General features: G+C 53.1%; 1 protein-coding gene across 8 annotated transcripts; it reads left to right on the top strand.

The window, feature by feature from the left end:
• Positions 1 to 664: 664 nt before the first annotated feature.
• On the top strand, positions 665 to 18,723 carry PSEN2 (presenilin 2). Of its 8 annotated transcripts, none has more exons than XM_081124100.1 (12): positions 665 to 741; positions 1,362 to 1,504; positions 7,244 to 7,404; positions 9,455 to 9,660; positions 9,990 to 10,131; positions 11,484 to 11,551; positions 12,266 to 12,486; positions 13,129 to 13,227; positions 15,550 to 15,633; positions 15,963 to 16,064; positions 17,216 to 17,334; positions 17,996 to 18,717. In XM_081124100.1, exons 3-12 carry the CDS (start codon positions 7,264 to 7,266, stop codon positions 18,149 to 18,151), a joined length of 1,338 nt encoding a protein of 445 aa, XP_080980226.1. In that variant the 5' UTR covers positions 665 to 741; positions 1,362 to 1,504; positions 7,244 to 7,263; the 3' UTR covers positions 18,152 to 18,717. The 8 variants fall into 8 exon arrangements, with proteins under 8 accessions (XP_080980226.1, XP_080980225.1, XP_080980224.1 ...); XM_081124102.1 differs by having other exon boundaries at positions 683 to 741; positions 15,966 to 16,064; XM_081124103.1 differs by lacking the exon at positions 665 to 741 and adding an exon at positions 953 to 1,226 and having other exon boundaries at positions 15,966 to 16,064.
• The last annotated feature ends 1,303 nt before the right edge of the window (positions 18,724 to 20,026 follow it).

Consider the following 20,026-nt stretch of genomic DNA (forward strand, 5'->3'; position numbering starts at 1 on the left):
GAAACCAGCATGTGAACAGCAGCTGAGAGTGATGACCTCAAAGGAGAAGCCCTGAAGGGCATGAATCCATCAACGATCCCCTGACCAGGAACCTTGGGTAGCGAGGGCTGCAGCCTCAGGCCACGCGGGACACCCACACTCAGTTCTGCCATTCACGACCCGGGCACAGCTGGGAAACGCTTTTGTCCGTGCGGACCCCCATCTCCCCGTGCGTGAAAAAGCAGTAGGAATGCCCGCCCCTCGCAGAGTTGCTCCCATAACTGAAAGACAACGACATGGCAAAGCACATGTCCTTGAGACCCAATAAATGTCCATTCGCTCTCCCTCGCGCTCTGGCTTTGAAGTAGATCACGGGGCGGGAATCCGGGAAAGGTTAGGACCCGGGGATCTAAAACGCACTACCGCCCGCGCCACGGTGTCGCCGGGCCCCGTTAGAACACAGGCCCGGCCTCCACTCGGGGTGCGGCCCGCGCCCAGGCCCGGGTCGGGTTTAAACCGACCTGCGCGCAGCGGGACTGGAGGCCTGCGCGCGCCAGCACCGGGGGGCGGGGCTTGGACGCGGGGACGCAACGTCACCGACGGGGCGGGGCCTGCGTCGGGGGCCAGGGCAGGGGCGGGGTCTCGCCGGCGCGGGGTAGGGGCGGGGCAGGGGCGGGGCGGGGGCGGGGTCTGCGCCGCCGCCTGGGCGGGCCGGGCGCAGGGCCAACCGCGTAAACACAGCCGGCGAGCGGCGCGGAGCAGGTGAGCCGGCATCCAGGCGGGGCCCGGGGCTAGCGGTCGGGGCCCGGTCGCCCGCAGCTCGGAGGCCCCGGGTGGAGCCGCGACCCGCGAGCCGGGCCCTGCCCTCCGCGCGCCCTGGCCGCGGGCGCTCGCGGTCCCTTCCCCGTTCCGGGGCTGCGGACCCTGCGCGCGCGGCGGTCCAGGCCTCCGCGGCCGGCGCGGGGGCGGCAGAGGGGAGGGCGCCCGGACATCCACCCCGGGGGGCCGGCCCGGAACTCGCGGCGGAGAGGAGCTCGGGGCGTGGCCCCCAGGCCTCGGGCCTTCTGCGGGGCTGGGTCTGGGCCGCCGCCCGACTCCCCGCTGAGGTGGGCGCGGTGCGAGCTGTTAAAGGGCCGGAGCATTTAAAGGAGCAGCGCACGTGGGGCTCGGAGGCGTGGGGACTGGGACACTGGCTCTTCCCTCCCGGCTGGGACCTGCTTCGCTCCCAGTCCGTCACCGGGCCCTGGGTACTGCTTTGCGCGGGCAGGAGGGGACCCAGGAGGGGAGCGGGGGTCTTCCCGCGTGTGTGCGGAACCGACCCGCAGGGTAGGGCCTGGAGCCCCGGCGACTTCGCCATCAGCGGTGTTTGGCTGTTTTATCAGGCATTGACAGCTGTGGGGAGACTCCCAGAAGCAAGCATTTGAAGCTGAAGGAACCTGAAACAGTAGCTAGTCCCCTGCCCACATTTTATCGATGAAGAAACTCAGACTACAGAGCTAAAGGGACTTTGTCCAAGGTCGCCCAGGTAGGATATAGCAGAGCCAGGCCTAGAACGCATTGTCTTGGTCTCTAGTTCTGCTGTCCAGCCCTGGACCATACCTCAGCCCTTGATAGTTGGATGAAATGTTCCTGTCTGTTGACTTAACGACTGTTCCCTTTTTAAGGTGTGAACTTTTGATTGGTGGACTAACTGCATCCCCGTTTACCGGTGGAGAACCTGAGAGGCATCCCACCAGAACAACTGCAGAGCCAACTTAACTCAGAATTGACATCTGGGCTGCCAAGCCTGTGCTAAGAGTTACTTGATTAGGACAGACCCTGGCTTCCGTTATGGATGCCCCTCGTAGCTGCATAGTTCATTCTGTAGACACCTGAGCCTCCAAGGCCTTCAGCCAAGACTTTTGGCAGTAATTAAAGGCTCTGGATAAGCTGCTGCAGGTGTGTGAGCCTCAGGTTCCCCTCTGTGCCAATGTGGTTGTGTGGGAGTGGGGAAGCATGTCAGCAGCTGTGTCTTGGGGGCCCAGCTGGTGAAGGGGCTGGGGATCCTGGCTCCGGCTCAGAGCTGCAGCCTCAGCCACCCACTGGGAGGCAGGCTGTCCAGGTTCATGCATTGCGTGCATGAGGGGGCATTTAGGGCAGAGGATGGAAGTGGGGGGCTTGGAGGAATGTTGCTACACAGTGGAATGGAGATTGTTTCAGGTTTTCAGGGGAAATTCTGTATCGGTTGGTGTTGATGTACCTGTGCACCAGGTCTAGAGTCTTACTTAGTGAATGTGTCAGAGGTGAATGTCCTGTTTTCTGTCTGTTTGAGAAAGTTGAGGATGCAGAAGAGCCTCGCCAGAGGCTGCCACTCAGATGTGCCTGGAGGCCTGGTGCAGGTTGTCATGCCTGTCACCACGCCCTCAGCTCCTCTGGGGCTGCTCACAGACCCACTGCACAAACAGGGTTTGTCAAATAAGAGTTCCCCACCTACCTTGGCCTCTCTGTTAGTTATTGATGATGATCATGACATAACATACCTTATTTTATGAGTTTTCATGTAGAGTAAAAAGCTGTTTTGTACAGTAATCACAATTAACAGCTTCAATCACAGTACAGTAGCTATGATTTTTACCCTCCTACAGAAGGGGAAACAGGTTCAGGGAGTTAAGCAACTTTTCCTGTTACATGGCTTTGGTAACTGAGCACAGGATTTGATCCCAGCTGGCTGTCTTAATCTTTTGAGTTTTTTGAGCAAGAGGTTTCCCACATTCACGCCCACCCGTATCCCTGCACTGCTGCCAGGAAATGCCTGTGGTCTCCTGACTACCTGACAAAGCAAAAACTAAACATATGTACATATATGTTTTTAAAAATATATATATCTCTTTGTTGATTTCAGAGAGAGGAAGAGAGAGAGGGGGAGAGTTGAAACATCAATGATGAGAGAGTCATTGATCGGCTGCCTCCTGCACGCCCCCGACTGGGGATCAAGTCCACACTCCAGGCGTATGCCCCAACCTGGAATTGAACTGTGATCTTCTGGATCCTAGGTCGATGCTCAACAGCTGAGCCACGCCTGGCCAGGCTACTTTTTTTTTTTTTTTTTTTAAAGAAACCAAAGCAGTGTGTGTAGGTCACATGCATGTTTCTACTAAAGACATCTTTGGCTGGTAGTCAGCTGTTGCTTTGACTTTAGGACTCAAATGTTTGTGAGCATTTCCACCTGTTCCCTGACTCCAGCAGCTGGGGGAGGGGCTGGGGGGAAGAATGTTAGGGCTTTCAGGCTGGCATGGCTTCCAGGCTGCCACAGGCCAGGGCCTGGAGATTCTTCTCACCTTGAGCTGACTGGTCTGACCTGGGCTTCAAGCCTTGTGTATTCAGTGTTGATCTCCAGGCCTGGAGGTGATGAAGATGTCTTGTTAAAATCCAAGGAAAGAGTAATTTCGAATCAGTCCTTAGTAAAGACCAGATGTCAGGGAGGGAGGTCGATTTAAAAGCCCATTAGCCTTCAGTGCAGTGATAACTATTAACATGCATTTCCTTCCAGCACTTCATGCACATCCATGTATAGTCATCTGTTAGATGACTATGTTAGAGGTAGGGAACTGCAGATGAAGTTTCGTGTCCTACTTTTCTGTTAATGTTATGCCTTCGTTGAGTTTTCTTGGAAAACCAGATTTGTTTAGTGTGTAGACCATTTTTTATCTCACCAGTGCCGTAGCAGGACACTTTCCCACCTTTCCTTTTGATTGACCCAGAGAAGCAGTGTCCTCACTCCTGCCTCATGCCCACACGTGGGCACTCCCCGTCCCTGTGCCATGCCCATGTTGGAGCCACCACTCCTCTGCCCCCATGTGGAGCACTAGTAGCAGAGGGAGTCCCCCAGGCTGGACTGTGGGGTGGGGGGCAGGAGAGAGACAACAGAGTTTGTAAGGTGGGAGGTGATCTGGTGAGTATTTATAATTCACTGACTTCTTGTCTGTGTTTTAGAGAAGCTGTGTATTAAAGAAAAGACACATACCTGCCCGTAGAAAAGGCATGTGCCCTCTAAATGTGGGTGTGCACTTGGAGAGCCCACGTGGTGTGCTGTGTGGCCACCTGCATGACCATGGCCCTGGACCACCCAGTATAGGACGCTGACCAGATGGCCTTTAAGGTCCTTGTCAGCTCTGACATTGGTCCTATGGACGTCCCCTTTCATTTGACAAAATGTTCACATTGCCAGAGTTCCCTCGGCCCCTCCCAAGAGGGACATCAGCAGGCTTTCATTGTTCCCTCTCACTGTGTCCCTGCCTCTATTTCATCTTCATTACAACTACCATTTATTGAACACCCACCATGTATCAGGCACTTTACACATTATTTCTAGTTTTTACGGTACTCTTACAAGGTATGCCTATTTTGCTTCTTTCAGAAGAGGAAATTGGCCATGTGAAGTTGAATAAATTGTCTGAGGCCCTGCAGCCAGGGAGTATGTGGCAGAAGCCTCCTCCCCCATGCTGGGGAGAACCATCCAGCAAGTGATGCCCATCATGGTATGGGCTAAGGTAGATGGAAGATGGATGAAGGTCATCCAGGGCCAAATACATGGTCAAATGCCCCGGGTCTAGGGACACAGACAGGCAGGGAAGCTGTGGAAATTTCTAAGGAAAATTCTAAGGGAATTTCCTCGCTTTAGCAAACCCTTTGGGAACTTCCTAGGAGTCATGGGAGCACAGCGAGGTGTGACCATAACTAGTGGCCTGTTCAGCGAGGCCTGCAAAAAACCAAACAATCAGCAACAAACTATTTGGGATCCAAACCTTTCTCTGCAGCCCTAAGTGTTTGTGGCAAGTGCAGTCGTTCCCAAATTGCTCTGAGAGCTGCAGTTTCCATCTTTTCCCATGAGGCACCAGTGTTTACTATGGCATTTTAAAATCTGTTTCCTCCTGAGGTCCACTGGTCTTAAATTTTAAGGTCAAAACATTTACATTTCTCTGAAATGGAAAGAAGGTTGAAGAAATGGGTCACCAGGTTTCCATAATAATCGCAGGAAGTGCTGATAGGAGCATGGTGGGGGAAATTCTCTGGGTCACAGTCCCTTGGTTTGGCTACTTCAGCATTTCTGTCCCATTCAGCTGATTGATGGGGGTGAGCAGTGGCTGTTTTGGCTGTTTGGTTTTGTGTCCTAATCCAAGGCAGCTTTCGGTTTCCAGAACAACAGTCTTGTGCACTGGACAGCCCCTGGGCCCATCAGCCCCTGCATCTTCCTGCGGCCCCTTCAGAGGATGGAGCACTGGTTGCTATGTGGGTAACAGGCTTTGCCATCAGTGGTAGGAGAGTCACCCAGCCCCACCCCCACTTGCCTGTGAGTCAGCCTCCCTCCGGAGTTGATGTCACTGCTGCTCTGAGGTGGACAAACATTGAGCAAGGTTGTTTATCTGCACAGATTTGGGTGGTGATTTCTCCCTGCAAGGATTTCAGATACCATTAAGCTTCTGTTGCAACTGAGAAGCAAAGGGAATGCATCCCAGCTGCTCTGTTCTTCAGGAGCCAGGCAGGAAGAGGGGCCGGAGAAGGTGGAAAGTGGCTTCGTGAGCCCATCTGCTCCCCCAGTCCAGTGGGAGGGGATCAGGAGAGGTGGGAGTAGAAGAAAATCTGTCAAATATTGATACTCATTATTTCCCTTTAAAAAAATGAATAGCTTGAAAAAACCTACAAATGCAATCCATGTTTATTATAGAAGCTTTGGAAATGCAGAAAAGTATTAAGTAAAAAAGCACTCACAATCTCACCATCTAAAGATAATCTGCTTTAATGTTTTGTAATATTTTTTTGGCCAGATTTTTATATATATACCCATTTTCTAAGAAAATTCAAATGATTATGTTTGTGAAGTTCTTTATTTATTAAATTTAACAGCCTGTTGTATTTTTTCATGCTATTAAATATTCTTTGAAAAAAGATTTCTTTAGTGGTCACGTAATAAACCCCCTCAGATGGATATATCATAGGACAGAGGGTTTCCAGGAGGCAGTGATAGGGAGAGCTGGCCCTAGTGACAGCTCAGCCGTCCCTGCCCAGCATGTTGGTAGGGACAGTCAGATCCATCAGGGGTTATCTGAAGTCTTCCCAGCCCCTTTGGGCTGCACTGGATTCTGTATGCTGCTGTTGTGTATATACACTGCTCAGGACAGCACAGTGACCTTGGGGACAGACCTCCCTCCTGTGTATTCCCTTCAGCCTGAGTCTTCCCGTGGGTCTTGCCTCAGCTGTACTTTCCCACCACACTCACACACACACACACACAGGCTCGCCCCACGTGGTCTCAATTCTAAACTCATGACTCTCATCTTTCTCCCTGCACCCCAGACCCAGGCACTCAGCCACCTCCTAGTTACTTCTCCCTTTTAACCCATAGACACCCAGGTTCCTGCACCAAATTCACAGTCTTCCCTGAGGTGATCTCCTGCCTCCCCCACCTTCCTCTGCGCCTAGCCTCATCCTGTACTCTGTTTTATTCCCATATCTGGTCCTACCTGTTTCCTTCCTGACCCTTTGTGGATTCTATCCCCTCACTTGCATCCACCCTGCTGATGCCTTCAGGGGAGTCCCCATCCCTCCTCTACCCTCTTCCAGTCAGTGGCCAGACTGACATTTCTAAACACAGATCTGTCTGCCACGCTATCCTTGGTGGGGTGGAGGGCGCCGTGTACCTCCTTAACATGGCACAGCGGACCCTTCACACCTCCACAGCCCCACCTGGCAGTGCCAGGCCCTGACGGGAGTTTTCTTCGTGCCCTTCCCTCCCACCTGGTAAATTCTGTGTCCGTCAGACAATGTTATCTTCCCTAGAAAACATTCCTGATCTCAGGTTTAGTCTCTTCTTTGTGCTTCTGCACCACCTGGTGAACACCTGGGTCATAAAATTTATTACATCAGATGGTTTTTTCTTTGTTTTTAAGGATAAAAGTGTATCTTCTATTCATCTTATCCCCAGAGCCCAGCACGGCCGTTGGCACACACTAGGTGCTCAACAGATGTTGATTGAATGAATGAGCGTGCTGACAGTTTGGAGGGGTCCTGATTTTTCTAGTTGGGTGTTTTGCCTCCTGTGGTCTGGATCTGCTAAGGCCAGTCTCTCTTGAGGCCATTGCAACCTCAGTAGTGGCTCATGGGGACCGTTGTTTTCACAGCAGTCATTTGACACAGTGTCCTGCTGGCCTCTAGCCACCCCCTCAGTCCTCTGCTGCCTTTGCCTCCCAGGGAATTGGAATGAGGCCTCCCGTGTTTATTTTCCCAGGCACTTCTGGAGGCAGGGCCATGCTCACGTTCATGGCCTCTGACAGCGAGGAAGAAGTGTGCAACGAGCGGACGTCCCTGATGTCAGCCGAGAGCCCCGTACCTCGCTCCTGCCAAGAAGGCAGGCAGGGCCCGGAAGACGGAGAGAATGCTGCCCAGTGGGTAGGTTCCCACCAGCGGGCTGAGACCTCGAAACAGGCCCCTGGGGTTCCTGTACCTCATGGATGGAAACCAGACATTCCCAGGTGCGGGAGGGAGGGGAAAGTACAAGTGAGAATTGTCCATAAAGGTGGGTGGATGCCATGCCAGGCCTCATGCCTGTGAGGGCTCTATCGTAGACTCTGCACATTCCCAGACTGTTAAAGTTTGCAGTGGACTGAGTCTCTGCACCCCAGTCCCTGCCCCCGCATATTCACCTTCCAAGTGCAGCAAGGTGAAAGTGAGTTTGGATGCTGGCACAGGTAACACAGGCTCAAGGATGGCAGGAGGAAAACTGCCGGAGGGCAACCTTTTTGGCAGATGGCAGACGGGTGACCGAGAGATGGCCATACCTGAGTCACGTTCCACTTTTGAGCTGGGGGTGTGTCTTATTCCATTCTGGCTGCTATAACAAAAATACCATAGACTGGGTGGCTTATAGACACAAAAATTTAATTCTCACTGTTCTGGAGATTGGCACCAAGATCAAGGTGCCAGCAGATCTGGTATCTGGTGTCTGGTGAGGGCCCGCTTCCTGGTTCATAGGCAGCTGTCTTCTTTGTGTCCCCTTGTGGTAGGAGGGGTGAAGAAGCTCTCTGTGGTCCCTTTTATAAAGGCACTAATCCTATTCTTGAGGGCTACACTCCAGTGACCTAATCGCCTCCCAAACGCCCCACCTCCTAATACCGTCACATTGGGGTCAGGCTTCAACAGATGAATTTCAGAGGGGCAGACATTCAGTTCATAGCAGGAAGGGTGGGCTGCACTGTGATCCTATCTCTGCAACCTGCAGGGAAGGAGATTATAACTTTATGAATGGGGCAATGTAGGAGTCACCTAGCCAAGCCACCTCCTTCCCCTTCAGGGCAAAACAATGTCTGAATTTACCTGAATCTCGTTTATTCTGCCCATTATAGTATTTAAAAACCTTCCCATTTGGAATTTTTTCTTCCAGCTAGACCTAACATCCCCTTGCTGAAACTGGAGCTCATTTCTTGTCTTCCTCTGTGCCCTGAGCAAGATCGCACCAGCTCAAGGCCACCGCTCAGCCACTCAGCCTTTTCTTGCTACTTTCTTCATCTTTTATCTCCTGGAGTTTTTGCGCATTTTAGTTGTTTCGGTTCCTGTTCATTGAGTTTTTTTCTTTTCCTTCGCAGCTGAGTATCTAGATTGGAATCTCTGCAGAGTGCCAATACTGAAGCAATAGTCATTTTTGATTTTTGTTTCTTTTGGCTTTGTCTTTGGCTGTTGATGTAATTACCAAGATAGCTAATGACCCTGAGTTGCCACAATTCCAAAACAAATTCTTGCGGACTCATTTGTGCCTGCATCTAGCAGGTGTCCAGCCCCCCCCCCCCCCCAGCTGCTTACTCACTTGTACTTTCCCAGCTTCCCATAGTCGACGTTGTCCCAGATGCTTCACTCCTGGTTAGCCTCTTTGGCTCAGAGCTGCAGATTTGCATGCTTGATTTTGGGGGGCAAAAGTTCAAAGTAATTTCTCCCTCTCCAAATTCCCAGTGTCTTATTTATAATCAAAGAAAGTCCCTATGTGTGCTGACCACTCTAGTTTGTGACTTGTCAACCAAAAATGTTTACTTTCTGGTTTCCTCCTATCCCCTGGCCTTACTCTGCCCGAATCAGTGTGGCTGTGTGAACAGAGCTGAGTGGCATCCTGAGTCCCTGTACTGACGTTAGGTGAGAGCTCTTTAGATGTGCTCCAAACCCATTAGCATTAAGCCAGGGGCCTGCAGACCGCCCTCTTCTGCGGCTACCTTGGCCTCCCTTCCTGCATCTGCGGTGGTTAGTACCAACTCTACGTCTTCTCCAGTTGTCCTCATAATTTTCCAAATGTCCTGGGATTTCCAACACCCCCTCATCTAAACTACAGCCTGTAGACTGGTCCTTATATCTGGAAAGCAACAAACTTCTCTTTTCCTCTTTCAATAACCATGTGCTGCGTCATAGGCCACCCTTGGGGGGCATTCTGTGGCCCTCACAGTGTGGCTTTCCACAGAGAAGCCAGGACCACGAGGAGGAAGACCCTGACCGCTACGTCTCCAGTGGGGTCCCCGGGCGGCTGCCAGGCCTGGAGGAAGAGCTGACCCTCAAATACGGGGCGAAGCACGTGATCATGCTGTTTGTGCCTGTCACACTGTGCATGATCGTGGTGGTGGCCACCATCAAGTCCGTGCGCTTCTACACGGAAAAGAACGGACAGCTGTGAGTTGGGGGCCCTGGCAGGGTGGGGAGCGGGGCTGGGTCGGGGGGTTGTGGCCTCCACCAGCCACTGCACCTGCATCTCCATGCCAGTGGCAGTAAGGAGCAGGGATGAAGGGTCCATCTCCTGGCCTTGGGCCCAGTCATCAGGCTGAGGTCAGGAGACCAGGAGATGGGTTGGAAGGCAGGGCAGGTGGTGGAGATGACCAACAGCACTCCACCAGGGCAGGTGTTCCCAGGGCATCTTCGCCAGTGGTCCAAGGCTCCTTTAGGGTGGGGAACACACAGAACAGGCAGGGAGTAAACACTGAGGCCCTTGCCTTCTCCCTTAGCATCTACACGCCGTTCACCGAAGACACACCCTCGGTGGGCCAGCGTCTCCTCAACTCTGTGCTCAACACTCTCATCATGATCAGTGTCATCGTGGTCATGACCATCTTCCTGGTTGTGCTCTACAAGTACCGCTGCTACAAGGTGAGCAGGAGCCCTGCCCTCCATCTTCCTGTCCCTGCTCCTGCCCGCCTACCATGCGACCAGGTGGTGACTCTTATGCAGCAGCCATTGGCTTTAAAAAAAAAAAGAATCAGAGTTCCTTTTTTCCTGCAAAATAGACTCTGATATTTGGTGCTCTTACCACCCCTCTCCTGCCCCTACCATGGATTACCCAGTGCTCTTGTCTTTTAAATATACACATATCCCATTTAATTGAGTTCCTCCTTGAAACTTTCAAATGTTACTTCTCATATTCAAATTTAATTTTATTTTGCTTCTCCTTCTGAAGAAGTGAGATGTTCTATTTCAGGCTCCCTTCACCCCATACTTCCCCTCCAGGCTTATTTTTATTTTCCCATTTCCCTTTAGGCCAGGGATGTACAGATGCTGTGCTGGGTGGCCCCCTGTAGCTGTGGAGTGGCCCCAGGGGGTGGTAGAGAGTGGCGTCCACCTGGCCCAAATCGTGGGCATTGCCCCCAGAGATGCCATAAGCTTTTAGATGTGAATTTCAGGCTTTTTTCCCGAGGAGGGCTTTGAAGCCCTGAGGACTAGAAGGAAGTTAAACTACACATCAGCTAACTTAAAACCGTTCACGCACAGGTGAGTGTAGCATGTTGTATCCAGGCTGCCATCGTCTGTGGAGCAGGTGGAGGGAGATGAAGAGGCTCAGTCTAAGGAGACGAGCCCCCTCCCAGCTGTGGGGAGAAAGGGGGAAGTGAGTGATGGTCGGGGCTGTCAGGAAGTGTGTGGGAGCTGAAGCTTATCAGTAAATAATTACCTGTGTAAATGAACCTGAGTTTTAAGTTGGGGTGCCGAGGGAGTTGGATGGTGGAAGCAGGTTAGAAGTCTGCTTGTTCAGAGCAGAGGATACAGCCCAAGTGGAAACCAGCTAGGAGCACGGAGAGTGCTGCTGTGGTCAGTAGGAGTCAGGTGACCAATCCCAGGGACCATTCAGTAAGGTTTACTTGCAGGTCCCATGACACTCAGGTGCTAGCAGTGACCTTGGGTGGGCAGGGGTGGCTGTGAGAAAGTGTCAACACATTCCAGAGGCAGCCACACACATCCTGACCAAGGCCACCAGTTCCACTCCTGGTAGAACAGGTCTCCCCTGAGATCCCCAGTGTCCCCAGCTGGGCCTGTCTTCAGGGTGGGGAGACTAGAAGGAGTGTCACTGCTGTGCCACTGATGGCTGCCAAGGGACTGGCTTTAGGAACAGCCCTACCCTCATCCTTGACCCTCCCAAGCTTGGCCAGGAGAAGAGGAACATTTGTAGACTCGGGTGGGAAGGGACTCCCTGGGCACCATGTGATCATTCCACCTGTTTCTTCGTCTAGTTTATCCACGGCTGGTTGATCATGTCCTCTCTGATGCTGCTCTTCCTCTTCACCTATATCTACCTCGGGTAAGTGGCAGCTGGCGAGCACAGGGTCCTCGGGGCCCCTCCCCCTGTGGCACGAGCGGCTATGAAGGACCTGGGTGGGGAAGGGCACCCCTTGGGTTCCACACCCTCCCCAGTGTCTCTGCTCCAAGGGCCTGGGTCCCTCTTCCCACAGGCCTTTTGACACAGGAGTGGGCTCCATGGTGGGCCACGCCTCTCTTTCTGCTTCCTAATTTAAAACAAATAAACAGAGCCATCATGGACGAGGCTCTCTGTGAACCCAAGGATGGTAGAACCCCTCAGAATTTACATCCTAATCTTTGGGCTGGCTGGGCCTGGGTTCTTCCTAGTTTGTGGCAAAAGGAATCTCTGTTGCCCTTGATTTGGGATATCAGCCTGACCCAGGGGCCCAAAGAAATAGGAGGACAGGAGAAAACCCTTCCCCAGGGACCTTCTCTGGGGGCTCAGATCCTTCTGGGTTGTCCCAGTGCTCACTTACGTGAACCACCCAAGAATGAGACATCGGTTTACTCCCCACCTTGTTCTAGAAACTATTTCCAGCAATGAGCTGTAGGACTCATGGAAATAGGGAAGGGGATATTAGTCAGTGACACCAGAAGTTGGAAAAACCCAGGCTGGGGCTTAATGGTTGAGGAGCAGAGGCTGTTGAATGAGTCAGGGTCTAACCTCTCCTCTGAGTACCTTCCGCGCCCCGTGGGCTCTACTTCGGTCCTGCAGGGAAGTGCTCAAGACCTACAACGTGGCCATGGACTACCCCACCCTGTTCCTGATCGTCTGGAACTTCGGGGCGGTGGGCATGGTGTGCATCCATTGGAAGGGTCCCCTGGTGCTGCAGCAGGCCTACCTCATCATGATCAGCGCGCTCATGGCCTTGGTGTTCATCAAGTACCTCCCGGAATGGTCTGCGTGGGTCATCCTGGGCGCCATCTCTGTGTATGGTAAGGGGGCACAGATGGGCCGAGAGCCTGGTGGTGGGCAGCGGGGTCAGCATCCAGGGCCACGTCCTCACTGCTGCACACATGTGGCAGGTGCTCAGAAGGTCCCCTCCTCTCTCCTTGCAGGGCCTGGGTGGTCTCCCTTCTGAGAGATTCACCTTCATAAAACATGTGGTGTGCCGTAGACACAGCTATTGATGTGGTTTATTAATAGCAAATGTTTACTGAGCCCTCACACTGTTAAGCACTTGACACACTGTCCATTGTTGGGCACGGATTGGGCACAGTCCCTCGACATAATGAACATCCAAAGCGTTAGCCGCTATTTCATTAGTGTTAGTGTGAGGACCATCACCAGTCCTGTTTCTTCCATTTTAGGGCCCGGAGAAGTGGGACCTCAAGTTCATTCTCTTCCTTGTTTGCAGTTAGCCCTCTTAGACCCCGCTCTGGGCTCCAGCCAGAGCAGACTCTGAAGACTGGCTGGGGACCCATGGGTTTAGTGATAGGATGGCAGGGCCCATCCTGAGGGCCTCACAGTCACGGCTCTGGGACACGCTCACCTCCTACACACTATTGTTAGAGGGCTGGCTCCTCTCTTTGGGGGTTGCTTGGGAATAAATGTCTGTCTTAACTTTGTTTTCCCAGATCTCATGGCTGTGCTATGCCCCAAAGGGCCGCTGAGGATGCTGGTGGAGACTGCCCAGGAGAGAAACGAGCCCATATTTCCTGCCCTGATATACTCATGTGAGTGGTCCCCATGCCTCCTCCCAACGTGGGGTCAGAAGCGCCCAAGGTGGGAGCCAGGGGCAGCTTCCTGGCCGTGGCTTTCAGAGTTGTCTAGGAGATTGTTACCCTTTCCCTGACTAAAGGGAGGAGGAGGCAGCCGTGGTGATCCCAGGAGGGTCTCCACCTTCTAGAGACGACAGCAGACAGTGTCTTGCTGTCACACACAGGATGAAGCTTGGAAATTTAGAGCAGTAGGGGCCCCACAGCTGCATCCCATCTGCTTCCAGTGACAGGCGTGTGGTGGGTTAAGACCACATTCCAAGAGCCCATGGTCCCCCCCTCAGCCCTCCAGGGGGAAGGGGCTTTAGAGAGGAGGGGCTCTCCAGGGCAGGGGTCTAGGGAAGCAGGGTGCATCTGCCCTTCACTGGGCTTCCTCCACAGCTGCATGGCTGGTTGAAGTTAAGTCTCTGAAGGGAAGGTGCGTGGGATGCTCCTGGGCTCAGGCCAGGGTGTAGGGGTTTGATTTATGTATGCACGTAACAAATGTGTGTCAGGTCCCCACTTTGTGGCAGGCATTGTGCTGAGCATTGGAGAGGCAACTGGAGACAAGGCCCACATGGGCCGGGCCCCCAAGAGCTCACGGCCCTGTGGTTTTAATGCCCTCCTGTCTGTTGCTGGTGGCACTAATTTAAGTAGAGAGCTTGAATCTCCACAGCTCAGCTGTCTGCAGGGTGCACTGGAAAAATGTTTATGGAACAGCTATAGAGTTCTGGATAATCTCTAACAAATGAAGATTCGAGTGTGGAAGCACATTCCAGGCATGTTCCAAGGATGAGCTGAGACCCCTGTTGAGCTTACGTTCTAGCAGAGGAGACAGACAGTAACTAACCAGACAGATACTTAAGTCAGGAGGTGAGTGCTCTGTGGAAGGAGAAAGCAAGGGAAGGGACCTGAGGACTTCAGGGTAGTGGGGGAATGCTATTTTGCATAAGGTAGTCAAGGAAGCCCTTTGTCATAAGGTGGCATTTTCCTGCCTTAGGAAAACCTGGGGACAGAATTCTAGGCAAAAGGAACAGTAGCAAGTGCAAAGGCCCTGGAATGGGTGTTGGCCTGGTGTGCCCAGGGAGTTCCCCAGGGCCAGGCAGGTGGGGGAAAGGGAGGAGAGGGGAGGTCCAGATCCCGGGAGGCCCTGCAGGCTGTGGGGAGGACTCGGCTTTTACTCCTGAGTGAGATGTGATGCCACTGGAAGGTTTAGGACTGACCTGAGTTGACATTTTAACAGGACCTCACAGATTGCTAAGTGGAGAGCAAGTGTATGGGGTTCAAGAATGGAAGCAGGAGCCAGATTTGGAGACTGAGTAACAACCCAGGAGAGAGGGGATGGGGTTTGGCCCGGGCCAGCAGTAGAGGTGTTAGGATGCGGTTGGATTCTGGAGGCATTTTAGAGGCAGAATTGGCAAGATTGGCTGATGGTGGGATATGATGTGAGAGAGCCAGGGATGATGTCAGAGCTTTAGGCCTGAGCAACAGAAAGGATGGAATTGGCAGTTGTCGAGGGCATATTGAGTTTGAGACGCTCACTGGACATTCAGCTGGAGAGATGGTACAGGAGTTCAAGACAGTTTCCAGGCCAGAAAGAGAAAACAGTCAGTACCATGCGATCCTGCAGTCCCACCGCTGGACAGGTAAATACCCAAGAGGACTGAAAGCAGGGTCTTGGACATATTTTTGTACAACCATGTTTGCAGCAGCACTATCACAGTAGCCAAGAGAGAAGCAACCCAAGTGTCTGTCGATGGATGGACGGGTAAACAAAATGTGGTGTGGATAGGTACACAGCAGAATGCTGTTCAGCCTTGAAAAAGAAATTCCCACACGTGCTACATGGATGAACCTTGAGGGAAAACGTTCTGGAGATCTGTTTCACAACAACGTGAATATACTTAACACTATTTGACTGCATGCTCAAAATGGTTAAGGTGATGCGTTTTATGTTACATGTGTTTTACCACAATAAAAAACAGTTTCCCAAACTGTTCACTGACATTATTACTACTGTTTTCGTGAGGAGGCAAAAAAAAAAGACAGGAAGAGGCATTGTCCGCCCGCACCTGGTCAGTGAGTCTGGACCGTGCCCCCAGTGGCCCCCTAACAATGTGGCGTAAGCAGATACCATGGAACTGAGGGTCCTGTGCAGGCTCTTGGGGACGATGGGGCATAAGCAGATACCACGGAACTGAGGGTCCTGTGCAGGCTCCTGGGGACGCAGGTCGGCCCACCTGCCTCTCAGGCCCAGGCAGCCAGTTAGCCCCGCCTGAGGGTGATCTTTTTCTCCTCCAGCTGCCATGGTGTGGACGGTGGGCATGGCCAAGCTGGACCCCTCCTCTCAGGGAGCCCTTCAGCTCCCCTACGACCCAGAGATGGGTAAGTGCGGGGGGCTGGTAGCTTCTCGTCACGAGGCAGCTCCTCCTGCACCCAGCTCAGCCTGCCTGGCCTCTCTGGGAGACACGCGGTCTGGGTGGGCAGAAGGGAGAACCAGCCCTCCTGGCATCTTGGGGACTGAGTGAAGGCGGGACTGCGGTCCTTTGCCCCAGCCCGGTTCCTCTTGCGTGGTCTGGAGACTGTGTCAGGGCTGGTGGGGGGGCAGGGACGCCTGAGCGCAGGGGAATCCTCTCACTGGACTGCTCCTCTCTCCTTTGTCGTCTCCCCACCCCCATGGTGATAACGGCCATCTCCTCTCACTGGACACCCAGAAGAAGACTCCTATGACAGTTTGGGGGAGCCCACGTACCCTGAAGTCTTTGAGCCGCCCCTGCCTGGCTACCCCGGGGAGGAGCTGGAGGAAGAGGAGGAAAGTAAGGTGCCCGTGTCCAGATGGTCTGTGTGGGCCTGGGGCAGAGGGTGGGCGGGGGTGCAAATGGGGCTCCCTGCAGTCCGGGGAGGAGGGCATGAGCCAAGGAGAAACGCGCAGAGGTAGGGTGCGGTGGCAGGTCTCGGTGGCAGGCCGTGGGGACTTTCACATTCAGGCTAAAGTGCGTATTTAGCAACGTTCACTGAGCACCAGCTGTGTGCCTGCCCGGTACTGGGGGCGCCTGGCTCTGCTGGGACTCCCATCTCGGGGGTGGGCACTGATCACGAACACTCCGAGTCGGGGGGACTGTGCAGGAGAACATGGGATGCGGGGTATCAGTGGGGCCCTTGACCAGGTGTCGGGGGTCAGAGAGAGTTACCTGAGGAGGAACTTTTGAGCCCCCAGAGGTTCAGCCACAGCTGGGGATAGACACTGCCTTGACCAGGGAGAGGGACACCCCTTGTTTGGAGCCTGGAAGGGAGGAGGGTGTGGGAGAAGAGGAAGGCAGTTTTCCTTGATGCAGGCCTAGTCAAGTTTATTATATAAACGTTTTTATTGTCTGTGGTGAGCAAAATTACCCTATACAAGTGTCCAGGGGCAGTGGTATTAAGGGAAACAAACATGAAGGAGTTCTGGAAGCTCTCATTTACTTTTCAGTAATGGATAAGCCAATTGCAAATGTTTGTTTATTTTTAAGGGGAAAGGGTCTCGAGAGGACCTCTAGGTGTTGTACCTGTTCTTACAAGTAGTGGAATTAAATTGCCTGAAAGAGACTTACAATTCAAACTCAGCACTAAGTTGTATGACCTCCCAGCATCCCCGGACAATGCAGTTTGTTTGATTTTTTATTAAAATAAGTGACAAGTATCAGTTTTACCTGAGTTATCTACCAGACATGTCAGCATTCACAGCCCAGATTGCAAGTCACCCAGTCCACGGTTTCCCCCTTTTCCCGCTGCCTGTTTTTCCGAGGCAGCCACTCCTTCTCCCAGAGTCGGTGAGGTGGGCTGGGTGGTGAAACTATCTTGTCTGGCCCCCTGAGTGCCCCAGGACTGTGTCTCCTGGGTCCCTGGCTGTCTGGCTGCTGTCCACCTCCTCTGCCGCTCCCTCTTGGGGCTTCTGAGACGATGGACTGAATCTGTCTTCCCCACACAGGGGGCGTGAAGCTCGGCCTCGGAGACTTCATCTTCTACAGTGTGCTGGTGGGCAAGGCGGCGGCCACGGGCAGTGGGGACTGGAACACCACGCTGGCCTGCTTTGTGGCCATCCTCATCGTAAGTGGGCAGTGGGGGCCCTGGGGGTGTTCACAGGGGCGCCCGGGGGAATTTTCAGATGCTGTGGTCCTTGGGAGGGGCAGAAGTGATGGGGGCTGAGCAGAGTTGCCAAGATCCTCAACGTGAGACCGAGGTGTACAGGAGGTTCTGGGCAGCAACAAGATGCAGTGACGGTGCAGGGGAGGGGTGACCGAGGGGCTCTGATGCCACTGAGCACGTGCGCCAGGGTGGCAAGGGCTTGGCCAGTTTTGTGCGCCTGTGTCACGACACCGATTTATGGAAGAGAAAATAGGTTGAGGGCTTTGCCTGTGGGCACAACGCTGTGATTTGAACTCAGGTCTCTGACTCTAAGGCTGGGTGTGTTCACATGCTGCCATCAGGTTCTATGTGTCACTACTGTAGCCAGACAGGGAAGGCAGTCAGGTGGAGGCGGCACCACGTACGAGTCAGGAGGCCACTTTCTGGTTCACCCGTTAACGTGTAGGGCGTTAGGACGGGGGTGAGAACTCTGGCTCTCGGGCCCCTCACGGAGCTGCTGAAAGGACCGGGGAAGGTGATGGGCATCCAGGGCTACTGTCCAACACGTCCTTGACAAGCTCCTGATCCCGGGGCCCAGGCCATCGCTAACTGCTCCCCTCCCCCTCCCCTTGGCGTCCTGCAGGGTTTGTGTCTGACCCTCCTGCTGCTCGCGGTGTTCAAGAAAGCGCTGCCCGCCCTTCCCATCTCCATCACGTTCGGGCTCATCTTCTACTTCTCCACAGACAACCTGGTGCGCCCTTTCATGGACACCTTGGCCTCCCATCAGCTCTACATCTGAGGGGACGCGTGGGCTCTGTGGCTGGACGCTGTAGGAAACTAACTGGATGCAGTTGTATAGTTTTACACTCTAGTGCCATATATTTTTAAGATTTTTCTTTCTTTAGGAAAAAATAAACGAGAGTAAAAAAAAGTACTGTGTTTACTTTGTGAAGAACCAGCTTTTTGGTGCTAGTTTTGTCACCAGACCATGGCTCACCCCTTCATGAGCACTCGCTTCACTGACAGGAAGGACAGGAAGTTGGTCCAGATGAACAAGGAAGGGTATGTGATGGGGGGGCACACGGAGAAGGCGACCAGGCGGCTGATAGCCTGGAATGTTCCAAAGGCCGAGATGAAGGAAGGTGTGCGCATATAACAGGACCAGGAGCTCATGCCCAGGAGGCACCAAGCACCTGGTCACTGGCTGGAGGAGAAAAGCCAATTTCTCTGCAAGGAATGTTCCCAATGCTTTGTCTATGATGTCGTTATTTTATTACCTTTAGAAACCAAGTCCTAATCTTGTTACAGCAGTTCCGCTGGGAAGTGGCTTAATATTAATATCAATAAAAAGATGAATCCCGTCAGAATATTGGAGTTTGGTCTGTTTGTCAGTGTCCGCTTCATCCCTGCATCTCAAGGCCACTCCTGGGATAAAGGTTCTCTGGGCACGGAAAGGAGATCGCTCAGTTATGAAGGAGTGAGGCTTAACTGCTCCCCCGCCCCCATCTCTAATCATTTCTTTAACCAGAAAGTTCCCTAAGCAAAGGTGTGTAGAGCGCCACGAGGCCTGGTGGCTGACAGCTTGGAGGTGTGACATGCTGCCAGTGCTGAGCACATGGCTTTTGCTGGCTTCAACTGCATGTCGCCAGAAGCCCTGCAAGGCGGTTGCCAAAACATAGAGCAAGTGTCCTTGACGGATACTAGCGTGCAGTGGGGCCAAGGTAAGAGCTCGTGTTCAGAAGCTCACCTTCCTTTCCTTCTATGGCCATCTCGGCACGGGGTGGGGATATGGACAGGCTGGTTTTTCCTTTTTTCTAGAGCATTCACGGGTTGCAAGGAGAATCTCTTGGAATGAACTTGAGCCCCTTGAAGCAGCAGAGCAGGCCTCCAGGCTCACTGGGAGCACAGCTGTCAGACCACTGAGGAAATGCAGGTACTGTGTGTGCTCTTCAGACTGGCGGCTCTTCTTGTTCCAGAAATAATGTGTGTGCTGTGAAGCTGGCCATTTGTCATGAGAGGAACAGGAGTCTTCTTTCCCTTGGGCTGTTTGTAGAAAGCAGAGGCAACGTGAGAGGCCGGAGGCCCAACGTGGGTTGGCCTGGTGGTGGCATTTCTGAGCGCTGGGCAGTTGGAATCAGAGCTCTGACCGGCTGTAACAGACACCCAGGGTGGCCATGCCTTTGAATCTTCTTGAAGAGATCCTCCCCTACTCTGGAGGTTTTCTAAAAGCTTAAATTTTTATTTTTACATTAAGACTTTAAATCCATCTGAAATTTATTTTTATGTACTTGGCCTGGGCTCTGTGCACCGAGGGTAGTTTGGAGGGGCTGGCACAGGCAGAGGGAGACTCCACTGTCACCACAGACAGAGACCCTTCTGGGCATGATCTGCTCTGAATTCAGGAGGAAATTGATTTATTTATACCAGGGAATTTACTGTGTGCTTGGTGTATGTGGAGATACAGAAGTGGAAGGGGCTTGGGGTCACTGAAAGAAATTTCCAGAAGCACAAGTCAGATCCTAGAGGGCTGCAGTAGCAAAACAAACAGCAAAATGGAGCTGGTCAGAGCCATCTGTGTGTGCATGAGGACTCGGACAGGGTACCTGAGGGGCATAAGGAACCATTCCCGACTCCAGAAGGCCACGCTGCAGAATGCAGGGGGACTTAATTTGCA

This window comes from Miniopterus schreibersii, assembly GCF_964146895.1.
Source record: "Miniopterus schreibersii genome assembly, chromosome: 21".
NCBI lineage: Eukaryota > Metazoa > Chordata > Mammalia > Chiroptera > Miniopteridae > Miniopterus > Miniopterus schreibersii.

Bases quoted from the DNA above. Each gene is read 5' to 3' on its own strand.
- PSEN2 (XM_081124100.1), top strand. From the start codon at position 7,264: ATGCTCACGTTCATGGCCTCTGACAGCGAGGAAGAAGTGTGCAACGAG. The intron at 9,661-9,989 runs GTGAGTTGGGGG...CTTCTCCCTTAG, and splicing joins ACGGAAAAGAACGGACAGCT to CATCTACACGCCGTTCACCG. The intron at 11,552-12,265 runs GTAAGTGGCAGC...TCGGTCCTGCAG, and splicing joins TTCACCTATATCTACCTCGG to GGAAGTGCTCAAGACCTACA.